The following is an 18,365-nucleotide window of genomic DNA, read 5'->3' as shown; positions in this document are numbered from 1 at the left end:
TTTGAGATAAGTAAAATTCGATCAAGCACTTGAATTCATTTTATATAATGAAAGTCCATGTACCCTCTATGATCAACACTAACTTAAGCCATTTGTAAAGCTTGTTTGACTTTCTAAAAGGATCTAAAAGGATCTCTCTTTGGCTATTCCAGCTCTGTGACGCATATAAATCCTCCAAAATGTACACAGGAGCCTTTCTCCAGGATGTAGTGTGAATGAACAGACATGCCTCTATGTGGAAGCTTGCTGTAGCACCAAATAGGCCAAGTCACCAGGTACAAGCACAAGACTGCTGCAAAAAACTTGCCAGGAAGCAGGAGCTCTTCGCAAGTTTTTATGCTTGTTCACTGCCTACAATTACCAATCCAAATAAGCGTTGGGGTCATTCCATGTGCGAATCAAATAAATTGATTTGTGTTCCCACTTATGTTTCTATCATGGTGGCGCTAGTGAGCCAGCAGTGGAGTAGGACATGTTGAGCTGAGCACCTGCCTAACTTTTCCAAACTATTATTTCATTACTCACTTTCTGCAAATTTCATGTGAATATCATTTTCTAACATATGCAAGAAGCCCTGGAGCAAGTATGAACTGTATATGTTACTTCACAAGTTCCTACAGACTGCTGTGACCAACCACCTGCTCCACGGCCAGAGTCAGAAATGGACGCCGCGGATTTGAAAGTGGACATTTTCTACTCACTGAGAGCGGACATCTCTGTTCAGAGCTAAAGAATGCACCCACTGAAGACTTTAACTTTCTTAAAAGTGAGCTGAAAGAGGTTAAGTCTGAAATTGTAAACAGCAAAGTGACTATTCGTTCTGAAATGGATAATATGAAGGCCACTATCAGCGACGTGGAAGAAGGCTTGTCAACATGGTCAGGTGAGGTCACTGCAGTTGGCTAATTTGAGAGAGAAGAATGAGGACATGAAAGGGGGGACGCCCAGATGTAATGTTCGCATTGTGGGTGTTGCAGAGGAAAGTGGTTTGAGCTCCACTGAATCAGTTTCTGAACTTCTGAAAGAAGTTTTGCATATGGGTAAAGAAGTCCTGGTTGATTGCTCGCACAGAGGTCTCGCACCGAGAAAGTCTATTGGAAAACCTCGGGTTATTGTCACCAAACTTCACTACCACCAAGATTGTGTTGATGTACAATGTGGCAACGGGTCATAAACAATCCTACTCAAAGGACTGACATTTACTTATCCATGATTCCTAATGTCTGACATTAATAATTTAGGAGTACAGGTTGTCTGGTTAACTTTGTAAGCTGGAATGTCAAGTTAAGTTAGTTTAAATCATCCTGTGAAACGCAGAAGGGTACTCACACATCTTAATCATCTCAAGGCTGATATTGCATTCCTCCAGGAGACTCATCTCCGCACTGCTGACCAGTTCAGATTGAGAGGGGGATGGACAGGACAAGCATATCATTCCAAGGCGAGGGGGCAGTGATCCTAATCAGTAAGAATGTACCATTTGTGATGTCCAGCACCGAATCTGACCCCATGGGGCGGTATGTTATTGTAGTTGGTTGATTGTACGGATTCCCAGTTATTTTGGGTAACATTTATGCCTCAAATTGGGATGACAATGCATTTTTCATCAATATGTTCTCCCAATTTCCTAACATGGATACACATCACCTCATTCTAGGTTGGGACACAAACTGCGTACACTCTCTAATTTTAGACTGACGCTCCTCTAAGACGACATCCGAGACAAAATCAGTACAATCAATCCAACTTTTTCTTCAGGTATATGGCGTAACTGATGTTTGGCATTTCCGCAACCCTACATCTTTTTCCCTCCGGTCCATAAGACGTTCTCATGGATAGATTATTTCTTTATCAACAACAAACTTCTCCCAATGGTAGCTTCTTGTGAATATCAGTCCATAGTCATCTCTGACCATGGCCCCCTGACTATGAGGGTACGCATTCCCGGTGCAGAACCCATTTATCGCTCATGGAGATTTAACCCTTTGTTTCCTTTTGTTAATTTCATTAAATCTGAAATTGAATTTTTTCTCACCCATAATTAGACCTGGGGAATGTCATCCTCAACGGTCTGGAAATCGTTGAAGGCGTACTTAAGGGGGCGAGTTTTCTGTCTCTCAAGAAATTTGGCAAAATATCAGGCTATAAAACATATCTTCAAAAAAGTGAGTTAATGCCCATCAACATAGCTGCCAAGAACATCTCCTTCAATTTGACCCCATTTAAAATCAACACAAAAAAGTTCAAATATCTGGGAATCTGGATTACACAGAATTATAAAGACCTCTACAAAGTTAACTTCCTGCCCTTGATGGCCTGTCTGAAACGGGACATTAAAAGTTGGGATTTTCTTTCTTTTATATTATTATTGGCCAGCCAACATTACGGCAATGACTAACTGGATGAGTGACAAAGACAACTCCGATACCCCTAAATGGCTAATCCTGGAGAATACATCCTGTGGACTCACCTCGTTACCAACTCTATTGTGCTCTGAACTCCCAGTGGTAAAGCCCATTTCTTATTATACCACTAACCCCATTGTTGCATAGTCAGTAAGAATTTGGAACCAGTTTAGGAGGTCATTTGCTCTCCTCTGTCTCTCCCTCTCTGCTCTGATCAGTGCTCGAAATTAACTTTTTTCCTCAGTGTCCCGAATTCCCAGACTTAACAACCATTGTCCCAAATTGAAGTTCTTTTTTTCCTTTCTAAAATTGCTGCTCATTAAACCTCAGTACAATAGGTTGTACACATACATTTAAAACAGTACAATTATTATTTAGACACTTTGATACACCGCACATTAGATGACATATTGACGATGACCAATATGGTGCAGCTCAATTAGCACATGCAACTTTTCTGGCACAGATATTACGACAAAGCAACCTTGAATAACACTGCATATTAACATTTTTACAGTGTTCAGTTTTTGTGATCATTTATACACAGAGCCAAATGTTACATACCTCACTCCACTTACCAAGGATGCAACATGTAGTGAAAATACAGACTCAGCTGCTCTCAGGTGTAGTACTGCTAGCTTGATGGATACACTTTCTCTGAGCTAAAAATAGCACAAAGATGCAACGAAACCTACCATCTCAAGTTTCAAAAGGTTACTACGGATGTAAACATATACACATGCAGTGTTAATGAGTAACTAACATTACATTTCTACATTGTATGATGTTAACTTACATCACAGACGTTTTGAGGGTCGAGGGAAGATTCAGAGTTGAGTCATATGAGTAGCTATACAGGTTCTTGGATGCACGTCAAAACAGAATGAGCTAGTAGTCATTTACATTTGCTGTAGGACTGTTAATATGTTACTTTATTAAGTTTTAATAATTTATCCAGACAAGAAAATAACAGTGTAGATTCCCAATATGTGGTCAGTTTATCCAAAAAAACGCCTATGTGGAAATTTGCCCCGACGTTTTTGATCCTTACTGTCCAAGAATTGTTCCAAACCCCGTATCTTTGTGTCCCAGGTGCTATTTGTATTGTCCCCGGGACAACTGGACATCCTTAACTTCGAGCGCTAGCGCCGATAGTTAAAAACCACGTTTACCCCTTCAATACTAAAAGGTAAATGGACTCCACTTATATAGCACCTTAATGAAAAAATTCCAAATGCAATTTGGCAGAAAATTATCCAAAGGATTTACTCCTCATCCATTTGCCAACAGCATGCTGTTGTACAATTCAAGACAGTACACTGACTTCATTGGTCGAAGGTTAGGTTGTCTAGAATTAGACCAGAGTTGGACCCTACATGTGATAGATGCAAGCTCCTGCAAGTCTATTATTGCAAGTCTATGTTCTGGACATGTCCAAGACTATATCATTTCTGGCATTCTATTTTCATTACTTTCTCTAAAATATTAGAGGAGCCAATGGATCCATCCCCTTTTATTGCTCTGTTTAGTGTTGAACCACAGGGTGTGCACCGATAAGTGCAACATTTTGGCCTTTTGCACTTTGTTAGGCGGGCAACTTGTACTGTTCAGGTGAAGAGACCCTCTCTCGCCTATGCATTCTCATTGGATGTGAGAGATTATGCAAAAGCTCAAGGTAGAGAAGATAAGATGTTCTCTATAAGGGTCTGTTCTGATATTCTATGCAATTTGGCAGCCTTTCTTATCATTTGTGGAAAAAATGGAAGAAGCGAATGTAATCCTATAATATTTATAAACTTCTGACTTATTCTGTTGCCGTGTGTCTCTGTCTGTCTGTTTTTGTTTTGTTTTGATTGTTTGTGCAAGTGTGTAAAATGATTGACTTTAATTAAGTGGTGTAGATCTGGTGGGAAGGCAGGTGGGCTGGGTGGATACTTGGGATCAGATTGAATACAGTGTACTAGGGCTGAGCAATTAATCAATATTTTATTGAAACTGCTATATGGCCTACAGCAATTTTCAAAACACAGGAGGGGCAATATTTATTAAAGGAGAAATGTGTGTCAAAATACCATTTTAAATTAAATATTGTCATGCTGCAGAGATATCTTGGCCTCCATATCAAATTCTAAGAAAACATCTTAGTTTGGCACAGATCCCAGCAAAAATCACACCATAATCATTTTAATATGTTTTTCAATGAAAATGGGAAAAATGATGTAAAAATGATCATTCCCTCTAATATCAAAAATCACATCACAATTGCAATATCAGTCAAAATAAGTGTAAATAGATATTTTTTAAAATGATATATCATACTTTTTAAAAATATATAAAATATTTTATATATTATTATTATTTTTAAAATCATAGTTTTCAGGGGGACTGGCTTTGAACACAGATCCCTAGTTGCTTAATTAAGACTTATTAGACAGTGAAACACATAACAGAAGAATACATACAAAATTAAAATGCTTTAGTCAAACTAAATTTAACAGCTATATCAAGAGAGCAAACACATTATTACCAAGGATAATTTACATATAAAAAGGTGTCAAGCTTGTATTTTACATTTATTTAAGATTCTGGGTATAAAATGAAGTAATTATATCATCTGAGTTGACTAAGGGAACAATTAAAGTGCTGGGATTTCCATCTGTTTCTGCTGTATTTATACCAATCTGTTAACTGCCTGTATAACACCACATTTATCAGCAGTGAAATTAGACACACATCCCTTCTCTGATACTGAGCCACACAAAACATCCACAGTCACAGTATGGTGGCAACAGTTAAGCTGTGATGATGGGAGTCATCACACTAGTCCCAGCCAGACAGGGATCAAAGAGGCTTGGGAATGCGACATCAGGAACATCGGCCGAGGACAATGGCGTAGAGAAAAGGACTGAAGGACGCAGTCATGTGATATAATGTAATTTGATAGGAAAAGCCACTTTGCCAGTGTGGGTTAGCATGGGTGGGCGTGGATACAACAATGCATGCACATTCTCAGTCAGTATGTATGCATCAGCAGGCACAGCAGGAGAACAAAAACTCATGAAACATTCACCTCGGGACAAAGTGTACCGATGTGCTGCAGCGTGGTGAACATTTACATTTACTATACATACTCCAGTGCAAACAGAGGCCTCCTAACTACTATACATACTCCGATGCAAACAGTGGCGCCCTAAATAGCAAGACAACACCGTGTTTAAAACAAAAAAAAAAACTTGGGAAACTGACATGAATACTACTGTGATATTTTGGTTTTGAACAATAAATTACACTGATTGTACCTACATCAGCTGAAACAATAAGTCTGCTGTATATTCCCTGTTTGATTTCAATGTCCATTACAAATCTAATAATTTTGGCCCATGAAATAAGATAACGTGATCTTGCTTTTAACAGGCGAATTGAGGAAAGTAAGTTTGATGACATTGCTATGTCTTTCTTTGCAAGCTTCTGCAAAACATGCCCCTAATAGCTTTGGTACAAAATGTTCTTTAGTAGGCATGTGTGTCAGCTATGGGGGTGGGGGGGCCTCTTTCTGTACATTGACCTCACCCGGACATTTAAAAAGACACACACACGGTTTCACACTTGCTACATACAAGACTTGACAACCCACAAAGAAAGAGAGAGAGACACACAAGACAAGTAGGAGAGCCAGTTGGTAGCTGAAAAAGGTAAACAGTAAAGAGCAGCGAGTGAGAGAGGGGGAGGGGAAGAGAGGAAAACCAGAGCATTTTCAGGAGGGGAAAAATAGTGCTTTTCTCTAGGAGAGCAGGAAAACGCAGAGCAATCACTGATTTTAATGTAATAAACTGATAGAAAAAAACTGAGACCGAGCATATACGGTATCCAATCACAAATGTTTGGATACATTAAAATAATAATTGAGGATTGAAAATGTCCATGCCTTGAATTATTTTCTGATGCCTACACAAAAACCTGGTAAACCCCTAGCAATCAGAAAACACAGTTCACTGCACAATGACAAGAAGTTCAAATACATAAGTTCAAAGTGAAAGCTCTGCTGTCAAACAGTCAAATCAATCAACTCTTTTCCCTTTGCCATACCCTCTTCTCACACATGAAAACACACACAACAAAATGGCATTAGTGTTCTGACGCCTGCCTCCACCTTTAAGACCTAACAATCTCCACCCTCAGAATACTATTGACTAACACAGTAAACAGTGTTATTTTCCTTCTAACCACTGACTGACCAGCAACTCAGCTCTCACTGCCTACCTATTCCCATAAAAATATTATGTGAGCTACAGGATCCTGCAAAGAAGGTCCTACTGGCAGAAAATAAAGAAAATAGCATCATGATTGCAAAATTGTGCTATTATAGAGCTCACTGCAGTCAACAATTCATATCATGCTCTTTTTTAATAATTTGAAGCAAGTTATTGACACAAAATTCACTTGACAAAAATATGTTTATATGCATTGTGGAGTTTATATAATGTTTCCAACAGAGCTGCTAATATTTTACAAGGGACATCAGGCTTCAAATGAATCTACTGAATTCTTAGTAAAAGGAAGGTATTCTGAGTAAAGGAAGTGAGAAACACGATGGACTAACACAAAACTGAAACTGAATATTTTCTTCGTTTTTACTTAAGGCAAAGAATGTTGAAGAGACACTTTTAGATGTTTTATCGAGATTTTTTTTTGTTATTTTTGTTTTCCCTCAGAAATAAAACCAGATATAACTGTCTTCATTCAGACTTCACTCAAATACTGTTATATCAAACTACTTAGCCGGTTTGTAGGGATTCTACTCCTTGGTTATTCCCTCTCTCTCTCTCTCTCTCTCTCTCTCTCTCTACCAATCAATGAGTACTTTCTGTTTACCACAGTTGTAAGAAGTGAAAACAAACAGCATGGTATTATTGTCTGAACTGCAGTCTGGATTAAGATCACACACACCAGACTCACAACAAGTGTCATCTTTTCATTGTCATTATCTAGGAAATTTTTATTGCTATTCAGTTTTGTGATTGTTTTTACCCAGCCCTACCTCTGAGCCCTCGACTTAGACACTCCGATGTGGTCATTTCACCTAATAACACCAGCTCTACCTCAGGTGTTGGCTCACTCTGACTACTTCACATAAGTCATGTTATAAAGAGGTACCAGCATTAACATAAAGACTGACGGGTAGCAGGGAGCCAGGAAGGCTGGTAGGCTGGAGAGCTCAGTGTGCTCAGCAGTCTCCATGGCCAGTGGGCAGGAACAATAGTGTGCTCTGGAGTGCCAGTTCAGCTCTGTCTCCCCAGATAAAACCAGAGCTGCCAGCCTGCAGTGCTAGACCTTGGCCTTCTACAACAAAAACAACGGAAAGATGAACTCTCAGTTCCTGAGCCTCTAGTCTCTGAAAACAGAAGCAGCAGTATCGAAAAGAGAAACCTTTTATAGCTAAATTTAAATTCAGGGATTTTCAAGGTATAATGCGACTACTGTCAGCTGAGTAGACACACCTCAGCCAGGCAAATGAAAGAAGTCATATATCTGATTTGATCCCAACACATTTGTACATTTAACAAGCTGCCAACCGCTGATCAAAATAAAATCTGATTTAGAGATGCAATCATTTTTAAGACTGATTAATCTGTTGATTATTATTTTGACCAATCAATAGTTACCTCATAAAAAAAAAAATTCAATTTGAAAACCCAAAGCAACTCTTATACGATACATTCAGAATTGTCAAATAAATGTATTTGACTTAACAGGGATTCAGGCTGAAAATAGCCCTGCGTTTGAACAATGCAAGGGGCTGTGCTGATGAGTGACATGTTGCTTCATGTGCCAGTGAGACATGGAAAGGAAAACAAGAAGCCTGAGCCTGAAGTTGATGATTCTGCCTTTTTTTGACACGCAGGTCAAATGTTATGTCTGCTCTGACAGATAACCTTGTGCCTTTTTTGTTTTGCTTTAGAAACATATCGGATTCCATTCTTTGTTAGTTAATCAATGCTTTAGATTCCTCTGTTTGAGACAGAGCACCTTAGATATAATACAGCCTAGTGTGTTTACACCGTTGCACTTGGTCAAAGTAGGTATATGTGGATACAATGTCATGAGATCATGCATGTGTTATCTGTGCATGTGTGTTTCAACATGTGTGTCATGCACATGACCTCTACCAACGTGACAGTACAGTATGTAGAGGCCTATGCATGAGTGAGAGGGTTCAGACATCGGCAACTCATTCTAAATTGATATCAATAATGTCCTTGAGACTACATTAGGGCTGCAACCAAAGATTATTTTCATTTTCAATTCATCTAATGATTATTTTTTCCAATCAATTAATCATTTAGCTTGTAAGGTGTCAGACAGCAGTGAAAAACACACATCACAAGTTCAAATTCAAATTCTGTGTTTTGTCCAAAACCCCAAAATGTTAAATTGCTTCAGTTTGCTTGACAAATGACAAACCAATTAATCAATTATCAAAATGATTGCAGGTTATTTTTCTGACAAATGACTCACCATTGCAGCTCTTGATATCATAATGGTTATGTATTTCAAGTTCTCCAAGTTGGGTTAATCACTTTACTGATCACACTCCTCCTAACACCAGACTCTGACTCAACATGAGGTCAGAATGTGGCAATGTGCTGTTAAAATTGCTGAAATGCAGTAGAAACAAGGTGAATACCAAAAGGTATACACTTTCACACTGCAGTTGTTCCTTCACTCTTTGATTAGTCTGCACTCACAAGGCCTAGGCCTTCAGCTGGACAACAACTGGGCAACAACAGCAAAAAAAAGGGAGTCTGCTAATGATGGCAGAGCTTAGAGGAGAGGAAAAAAATAAACACGTGTAAGGACACACATGCTGTAAATCACAGCAGCCAGATGGTATTACAGGACCATAAAAGTTACAACAAGAAGGCTGGATGAAATGAATAGCTGGGAGGTGATGAGCTTCGAGAGAAGGCTAAAGTAAGCCACATTGTCTTGTCCCAAGGCAGGCTTTGTTACCTTCGAGTTTCAACCCCATCCCCCCTTTCATGGCCAGAGTAGCCAAAACACACACAGAGCCTTCTCTGTTTCTCCATTAATCACTCTCAGTGCCCAGTACAGGTGCTGGTGAGTATCTACTGGTGAGAAACACAAGCAGTACTATCAGTGGCAACAGGCTCTCTGGGCACTGATGGGCAACACAAGGAGGATCTTCTTATGTAACAACTGCCCAAAAAAGGGAACTTTTATGATGTGGCAGAACACGTAGTTCTTTTAACGAGTGGGTCCTCTAGCTATTTACTGGTTTTCTTCACTGTGCAGTGCTCACATTTCCTATGAGAAGGTTACAGAGGACATCGTTCACACAAAGGAACTCACAGTCAAGAAATATTTTAAGCCTTTGTTTATGTACAACCATTACCCAGGAGGGGACTCACAAGAAAGTGATTCAGTTTCTGAGGCTTCACACTGGAATTTACCTGACTCTATATTGGATAAACTCACTTAGCTTGTTAACTGATTGTGAGCTCTTGTTCACGTTCACAAGCAGGATTGCTTAAGACCTGAAGCTATGGATTGGGAAAACATGATCCTGCAGCAGGAAGCCAGTCGAAGCCCATATATAGACCATCTCATTCTATAGATGATCTAGGAAAGGAAACAGGTTGGACCAGCAAAACCCTGCAGTGTTCTCTTACAGGACTGGTGTCAAAACATACAGCGGAAACCTCCCAACACCTGTTTTGAGTGTTATAATCAAAATAGAAACACACCACAGTATCCTAAAGAAATCTCAACTGTATCAAGGTCATTTAATTGGCTAAAAGACTAATTAACAGCTCAAAGGCAAAATTATACAATAGTCAAGCAAATCAGCAGCACCATGTGTACAACTTCATTCTACCCGCACATGATCTGAGAATTGTAATGTGGCTGATTAAAAAAAGTCTTTAGCCTATTAGAATATAATATGAGATCCCTAGCTGGTCAGTTGGCTGAACAGATATCTCATGAGTGCTAATCACATTAGATGATAACAATAATCTTCAAACGGCTGTGAAACTAATAAGCCTATGACACAAGGATAGAATCTGATGACAAGAACATGCCCCTGTGCAAATACAATAAGACAAAATCCAATTGTTTATTTGTCTATTGAGCAGTTTTAAAGAATATATAATCAACAGACAGATGTGATCTGAGAGGGGTGCTGACACACCACAGTCAGCTGACATCAGGGCACTTCAGTTAAAATCTAAATGGGGAGAAAGTAATGTATACGTCTGCGGTAAGCTATCATTACTGACAATCAACCTGGCTGGAAACGTGCACCCTCACACAAACACTCATGTACACATGCGCACAGGTTCCCCAGAGATGCTGATGTCAACAGCCTGAGCTAGCATACTGAACGCACAGTAAGACCCCTGTTGCTGACTGTGTGAGTGAAGGGGCAGCATAACACACACTGAATACAGTCTGCTATGCTTCTTTGAGCACTGCAGCATAAAGATCTCTAGCTGACTGCCGACCAGCTACAGCAGTCTCACAGTAACACACAGAGGACAAGACTTCACATTGCTGCTTTTTTTTTTTTTTTTTAAACCAAGAAACAAATAAAAACATGGAACCTGAACCAGAAATATCAACATTAGCCGTGACCATTTCAACCAGCACAGGGTTATTAAAAACAGCAGGTGAGGCACGATTACTGAATGATGCCCCCCACAGTCCTTTGCCACAAATCTCCCGATACAGAGCCACTTTCCTTTGCCTAAAATCACTGCTGCCTTGGAAACCTTAGGATTACTGCAAGGATTGCATTCCCCATTTCTCTGTTCCCACTGCGACGTGTGAGAGTTGGCACAGGGGAGCGAGAAGCCGACAGCAGCACGTTAAAAAGGGCTTGCATTAGTAATGAAGCCTGTGCGTGTTGTTGCATGGTTATTAGTTCGTTTGTGGGGGAAGTTAAAAAAGTACACCAACATTTTAAACAAGCAAACACCTGACATGCAAGGCTTCAATCTTTCCAGTTGTTACCAGGGACTGAAGGCTCTCTCATTCATTGATTTAATTTATAATTCAATATTCCTTTAAACCTTTTTTGAATTTAAATGACTAACTACTGTTGCTCCTTCAGTCAATAGTACGTTGAATCTTATCAAAGAAATATCTAAAGCCTTTTAAAATAATCTAATCTCTTTTTCTTCAGAAAAAAGTACAAGGGTTACAAATAACCTAAGGCTGAGACTAAGAGGATGATTTATCGTTGTCTGATACAGTTTGTAATTCAGCAACCAGCAAGCTAGAATTTTTTCCTTTTGAACTACCAGTCTGACCAAATATTTATACTTATTTTATACCAATGTGCATCTCTTTTGCAAAACATGAAAACTATTGAGGCAGTATATTAAATTCTATGCTTCAGAATGTTTTACTTATTGATGAAGACATTACGCAACGCTAATCCTTGTCATGATCAATAAAACATGAGCACTAAAATCAATTTCCAATGCTATGAGGAAACAGAGAAAAAAAACAGAACTGGTTTTACACTATAATGATCAGGAACATTCAAGTATGAATAAATGGATACGATCATTTCGCACCACTAGAGAACCATTGATGGGTCTGTATTCCTATCACAGGTGTTAGGTTATCATTTCCTGGAAACATCATAATGAAGGAAGTGACAACACATCTGAGTTAAGAGTATAATTTTACAAGCTCAGTTTTTCGAGATGTACAAACCTTAGTTGGTACTTTCTACAACTAATAATCCACCAAAGGTATCATGTATTTGCTTATTATGAGTCAGATTATACAGTCCATCTACCCTCTATACAATTAAATTAAATGATAGTGAATGGCTATCACATACAAATGATCAGGGCAGTGGAGAAAGAAGTGTGCCATCAGCAGGCCACACACTGGATAGTTAGCTGCTCCTGACCTGAGTAACCAATCTGGATAAAGGTGACATATTAGCTGACTTGTTAATCTCATTTCACAAACCCTGTATATTGCTACCTGCTCCGTGCCAATGGGATTAAACAAAGTCATGAGTTGAGGTGATCTGCCAGATGTCACCTCTGTGTACATTTGGAGAAGACTTACAATCACCATTTACAATAATGGAACTCACTGACATTGTGGAAAGTAATAACATATATCTGTTACATCTGTGCAAGAATAATTATGTTTAATTAATCATTTTACATTGTGTTCCCACCTTTATATTGACTGTCACTTCTCAGCGTTTTGCAGTGGGTATATCCTGTTTTATATCTACTGGTTAATGACTGAAGGTTGAAACCTTTCAAGTTTGGACCACTGATTGTTTGTTTTAGTGATTTTTTAATTAGGCAAACAATGACAACATCAGTTTGGACTTTACTATCTGGTGAAGTGGATTTGACAAGGTCTTTTGGTAGATATAAATAATTTGATTAAATCACAATAAAATAATGCTTAGTTGAACGTTACGTTATACAGAGAGAAAGTATAATTGCGGTATTATCAATCCTGGGAAAGACAAGATACAGAACTTGTCAGTGTCAAGTTATTTTTGGATCAACATGACCGTTACTGGCCACCAGACAAGAAACATTTGTGTAACATCACAACTTCATCGGTTAATGTTAGCTAGCAATGCTGCTATTCAACAGCTGGCTAACTAAACGACCAACCACCTAAAAGCCATTTAAACAACAAACTTTGTCAACCAATTTTGCCAAGTCCCTTCTCAAGGCTCTTTTTCTGACTTACAGATCAACTAAATATCACACCACATTGTAACTAAGTAGTTAGCTATTGATGCTAGCTCAATGGAAGGATAATTCATGTCATTGAACAATGATGACTGACGGATATTATGCGGCAAAACACATCAAGCAGAGGGACGCGACGGACGGAAAGATCATCACGAAACGTGGTTCATCTTTTGTTATCGCTGTCATTTGACTGACACTTCATTAATAATGAGAATGGAGATAGAAATGTCGGGCTAAGCTTACCAGCACAGGAGAGCTACAATGAGGCACACCAACAAAACGCGCAGCCTCTTCATTATCTTCCCGCGGGGACCAACATCCTCGCTCTTTGGGGTTTTTCTGATCTCTCGTGGCTTCACAATACACCGAAGACAAGCTTTTTTTAGTCGGCTGAGGCCCTGTGTTAGTTACAAGTTAACAAACAACTGTAGTCTGTTCCTAAAGCCTAAACTGGAGGTGTGCTAATTATCATCGTGCGGTCCAGTTGTCCGCGTCTTTTTCAGCTCTTGTTGCTACTGCTGTTGACGGGTAGCTGGCTCTCGGTATGTTCAACCCCTGCTCTACGACCGACCAATAAAAACAGAGATATTTATTTGTCGACCAATCAGAGGAGACTTATGAAAGTCTTGTTTGACAAGATCACCGCCCACTGGATTGGGGGTGAGTTGGAAGCTGTGAAGCGGGACGCGTCATCTATCTTTTGATAAGCAAATCATTAAAGCACGCAATATTCAAAGTTATTGCACAAGCTTCCAACGTCAAACTATTCATTATGAATGACTTGTATTGATACCTTTGTTTCTGTAAAGGCAATCATGTTCATGTTCAAATCACTGGATGAAGTGTGAGTGCTCGAGGGAAAGTGAACACTGTGTACTTTTTCTCTTCAACACTGCAAAACACCTTCGCATAGTATTAAAATGTATAATTTTTAAAATCCAGATTTTTCCAAAGCAAGCATTTGTTATTTAAAAGAGAAAAAGGTCAATGCTTGGTGCAGCAAATTGTATTATTTCAGTTTTTCTGACATAAATCATATAATTTAATCTTGCTTCATTTAATGGGCCAGACAGTCTTCTGTGGAATTCATCGATCATTAAAATTATAGCAACATCATATCAGATCGGAATCAGAACCAGGTTTATTGCCAAGTTGGTTTGCACATACAAGGAATTTGTCTTAGTGTTGTGGTGCATAACAGTCAAAAATATACACAACATTAGGTAGTCCAAAATGATATAAGAAGAAAGAAAGAAATTTACAATAAAACAAGATGTAAAATTTATTTGATGATGTAAGTGAGAAGAGCTGCTACAGGTTTAAATTTAAATTGAAGAGAATGAGATGAAATGTACAAAATATTGACCACGAGTAATAACGAGTTAATAATCCCATATGAATCCACCCCCCACCCCCAAACACACACACACACACACACACACACACACACACACACACACACACACACACACACACACACATCAAAAAAGACCCCATTTGGTTAGGGTACTTGTATTGGTCAGTCACACTTTTATTATTACTAGTATTTAATTTTGTTCCCCCAGTTTAAGCCTCGTGGAACAAAAACAACAAAACAAAAACTGCATTACCCAAAGTGCAATTCGACAAGAACCCTATCAATTTGCCTGTAGTTTTTATTACACCTAGCGTCGACTGTTGAACATGATGATAAAAAATGACCTACATAAATAGCTTAAAATAGAATGGAGAGGTGATGTGATATTGTTTTTCAGCAATAAATTTTAAAAAGTTGTTTTTTAAACCGGCGGGGTCCTGAACTATCGACAGTCTGCAGTCCTGAGTGAGAACATTTCAACAGTAGTGAAGTTTGGGCGAACATTACTAGCTTACTGGCCGCCCACATACCGACACAGTAGCTGGCTACTGTAACACCGCTTTGTCTCTTTTTGACTTTTAGGCTCGCAGGCTTGACCATGGAGACAGCCCGGATGTTGCTGTGTGTGCTGTCCGTGTTTGTTGCTCTAGTTTCGGAGACGTTTATGGTGCTGGCGTCCTTCTCTCAGTCTCTGGACAGCGACTTCACATTTACTCTACCCGCCGGTCGAAAGGAGTGTTTCTACCAGACTATGAAGAAAGGTGCCTCACTGGAAATTGAATATCAGGTCATTAAGATTCTCACTACTCAGATAATCTTGTATAAAATTGTAAATTTAGCTGAACAAACCATAACTAGCTCTCTGTATGAGAGTCAACATTGACATAACGTTACTCTTGTTAAACCTGTTGATTATCCCTTTTTATTTTGGGTTAATATGCATGTATTGCAGTATGTTGCTATGTTGTGTGAGGTACGTTGATACAAACTACACTGGCATATGTCCATATTATGTAAAATTGTCTATTGTGCAATAGAAGCAGCAAGTTATGTGGCTTACACCTTGATTTACATATTATTGGGAACCTGTTATGCTAGTCTTTGTGCGTAGCTTACAGCACTGAATAAATCTCAAAGTCAGGGTGTTGCCATTTGTTTTTGCTTGTGGGAGACATCCCAAGCATTTTACCTATCTGTTGTAGTGTCTACTTTTGGAGGACAAGGTTTACAGGCTTTTTGCTTCAAGTGGAGAATGAAGGAGACTTTCAGAGGATTATCTAAACCTAGAATTCCTCACATTTCATGTATGAAGTACTACAGAAATTGAGTGCTGCTACACACACCCAAGAGAAATGTCAACCCACACAAACCCACTTCTCAAGTGTGTGTCCTCCACCGCCCACAGGTATTAGATGGTGCAGGTCTCGATGTAGATTTCTTCATCTCCTCTCCTTCTGGCCAGATACTGTTCAGTGACTATCACAAGTCAGATGGAGTGCACACGTAAGTCACATAGACCACCTGAGAAACATAAATGAATGATAAAGACATGTGCAAGCTCTTATGGTGTGCTTTCTGCTTTTTTCTCAGCGTTGAAACTGAGGATGGAGACTACATGTTCTGCTTTGACAACTCCTTCAGTACCGTCTCTGAGAAGATCATCTTCTTTGAGTTGATCATGGACAACATGGATGCAGATGAGGACCCAGACGACTGGAAGGAGTATGTCCATGGAACAGACATGTTGGACATGAAGCTGGAAGACATCATGGTGAGAGTGCAGTTAGTTTGATATCTCTCTCTATCTCATGTTATTTAGAAAAGGTCAAATTTGACATGAAACATGCTCAAGAGTTGTCAATGGGTTTGTGTATTGTGGGAACTTTTGGACATGGATGGCACCGGTGAGAAGTTTGTGTTTCCTCTCTGTGTATTTTAGACTTTGTCCCTCTGCTGACTGCTATTGAGATATTTGTCAGTGTGCCACCTATGCTCGCAGTATGACACATGTGGTGCAAAGTGACCTAATATGCTGCCAACAAGATAGTATTGCAATCCTCCACATACAGGCAAAGTCACAAGGAAAATGCCACAAGAATAAACAATGTCATGAACTTTCACTTATTTGCTCAGGGCAGCCAATTGTTTCAGCTTGCACCACAGTAGCCTGCACCACCCCCTCACCAGAAACCCCCTTAATTTGTGTCAGAAGTCACTTGGGCGTCACTTAGTAAGAGACAGGAAATGTATCTACCAGCTGTGGAGCATGTTGTTTTCTAATGGAAAAAGTAATACACCAGATTGAGCTGCTTTAATTAGAAAACATAGAGCTGCCCCTAGAGATCAAACTCTCATTTTTATCACTCTGCTTTGTAGTTCATGTATTTATTTTGGGTCAGGTACAAAGACAAACAATGTTGTTGGACAGTTTTTGTATTAACTACAGTCTCAGACCCACTCAATCTGACCTGTTATGCTCCTCTCCTTCAGGACACCATCAACAACGTGAAGTCTCGGCTGGGCAAAAGTGTGCAGATCCAGACGGTGCTTCGAGCATTCGAGGCTCGTGACAGGAACCTCCAGGAGAGTAACTTTGACAGGGTGAACTTTTGGTCGGTGATCAATCTCATTACTATGCTGTTGGTATCAGCGGTTCAGGTCTACCTAGTCCGCTCGCTGTTCGAAGATAAAAGGAAAATTCGCACATAACACCATCCCAAATGGGGGTGACAGAGAGAGAGAAACTAACATGCTTCCTCACAAATACCTTGAGGATTATTTCAGAAGATCTCCTGACTTGATGACACATATACATATACATATGCACATACACACAGACGTTTTGACATCCTTAACAACAAATTAGCCACTGTTTTTGCTCTGGTCTTCAGTCCACTGGAGTCTGTGGGACAGTGGGAGTCCCTGGTGTGGGACAGGAACTGTCAGCCCCCTCTACTTGTCAACCTCTGTCTCTTTACTCGAAAAAGTCTCTGTCTCTCTTTAAAACTTGTATATTCTTTTATAGATCTCTTTAGCTGCTGTAATTCTTCACAAAAAAGTGACATAACAATCATGCTAATGATGTGACTATTTTTCTAACAGAGCCTAAAGTTATAAGGCCAGTGGCCAATTGCAAAAATGTCCTTTTTTTTCTTTGGACATGTTTTTATTTGAGTATTAAGCTGAACTAGATGAAGAAATGGTATGGTGTCTGAAGAATTTGATTTATTTCTCCCAAACTGGAGTGGTGAGTGCAACCAATCCATCAACATGTCTTCCCCACACATTAGTTGTACTCTCAAAAAATGATCTTTGTGTGTTGCTGAGATGCCTTAGTGTTTTGTATTTGGCTGCCAGCCATTTGCAAGTTTGTGAAGCCTTAAAATATTTCTCTCATTGCCACGAACGCACATTTATGTTGTCAATAGATATTCTGTCACAAATGCCCCTTAATGCCAATACTGAAAAGTCAGGTGTTCAGGTAGCAAGACGCTGCTAATCCTGCTCCTTGGCACCCAAGGGACAGTGGAGTAGGAGAAATGGAAATGGGTCATCTCCAAATCTCTTAATGACTACTGTCCTACTTCTCTGCTGTGACTTGTGTGCTTGTGGTTTAAATGGCAGCCAGCTCTGCTAACCCGCCGCTGTAAAGCCTCACTGCTGTCGGGTGTCTACTTACAGCCACCTAGTGTGTGAAGATGTTGGGTCTGCTTGTCTCTCTGGTGACAGTCTATTTCTAACTTTACTGACATCTGGAAGGTCATTACCACTGTTACATTGGAGCACTGCTCAGTTTGATATGCCATTCATTGCCTTGGCTACATCAGCATTTTTTTT

The 18,365-nt window shown here is 39.5% G+C and overlaps 2 protein-coding genes across 6 annotated transcripts in view; one reads left to right on the top strand and one right to left on the bottom strand.

Moving 5' to 3' along the window:
* suco (SUN domain containing ossification factor) overlaps window positions 1-13,709 on the bottom strand; it is a 46,597-nt gene extending 32,888 nt beyond the window's left edge. For all 5 annotated transcript variants that reach the window (XM_044362600.1, XM_044362601.1, XM_044362602.1 and 2 more), the window contains exon 1: window positions 13,415-13,709. In XM_044362600.1, the coding sequence (XP_044218535.1) occupies window positions 13,415-13,467 (53 nt within the window). In that variant the 5' untranslated portion in view covers window positions 13,468-13,709. The remainder of the gene's footprint in view (window positions 1-13,414) is intronic.
* A 1,268-nt stretch (window positions 13,710-14,977) lies between these two features.
* On the top strand, window positions 14,978-18,364 carry tmed5 (transmembrane p24 trafficking protein 5). Its single transcript, XM_044362045.1, has 4 exons — window positions 14,978-15,315; window positions 15,934-16,031; window positions 16,119-16,299; window positions 17,019-18,364. The coding sequence occupies exons 1-4, from the start codon at window positions 15,127-15,129 to the stop codon at window positions 17,235-17,237; spliced, it is 687 nt and encodes a 228-aa protein (XP_044217980.1). The 5' UTR covers window positions 14,978-15,126; the 3' UTR covers window positions 17,238-18,364.
* The last annotated feature ends 1 nt before the right edge of the window (window position 18,365 follows it).

This window comes from Thunnus albacares, chromosome 9, assembly GCF_914725855.1.
Source record: "Thunnus albacares chromosome 9, fThuAlb1.1, whole genome shotgun sequence".
Lineage (NCBI taxonomy): Eukaryota > Metazoa > Chordata > Actinopteri > Scombriformes > Scombridae > Thunnus > Thunnus albacares.
The sequence above is the reverse complement of the archived record's forward strand: the minus strand, read 5'-3'. Positions and strand labels throughout refer to the sequence as shown.

What these genes read in the sequence shown, in the direction of transcription:
- tmed5 (XM_044362045.1), top strand. Translation starts at nt 15,127, where the DNA reads ATGGAGACAGCCCGGATGTTGCTGTGTGTGCTGTCCGTGTTTGTTGCT. An exon ending in CACTGGAAATTGAATATCAG is followed by an intron (nt 15,316 to 15,933) that starts GTCATTAAGATT and finishes CACCGCCCACAG; the next exon opens with GTATTAGATGGTGCAGGTCT. An exon ending in TGAAGCTGGAAGACATCATG is followed by an intron (nt 16,300 to 17,018) that starts GTGAGAGTGCAG and finishes CCTCTCCTTCAG; the next exon opens with GACACCATCAACAACGTGAA.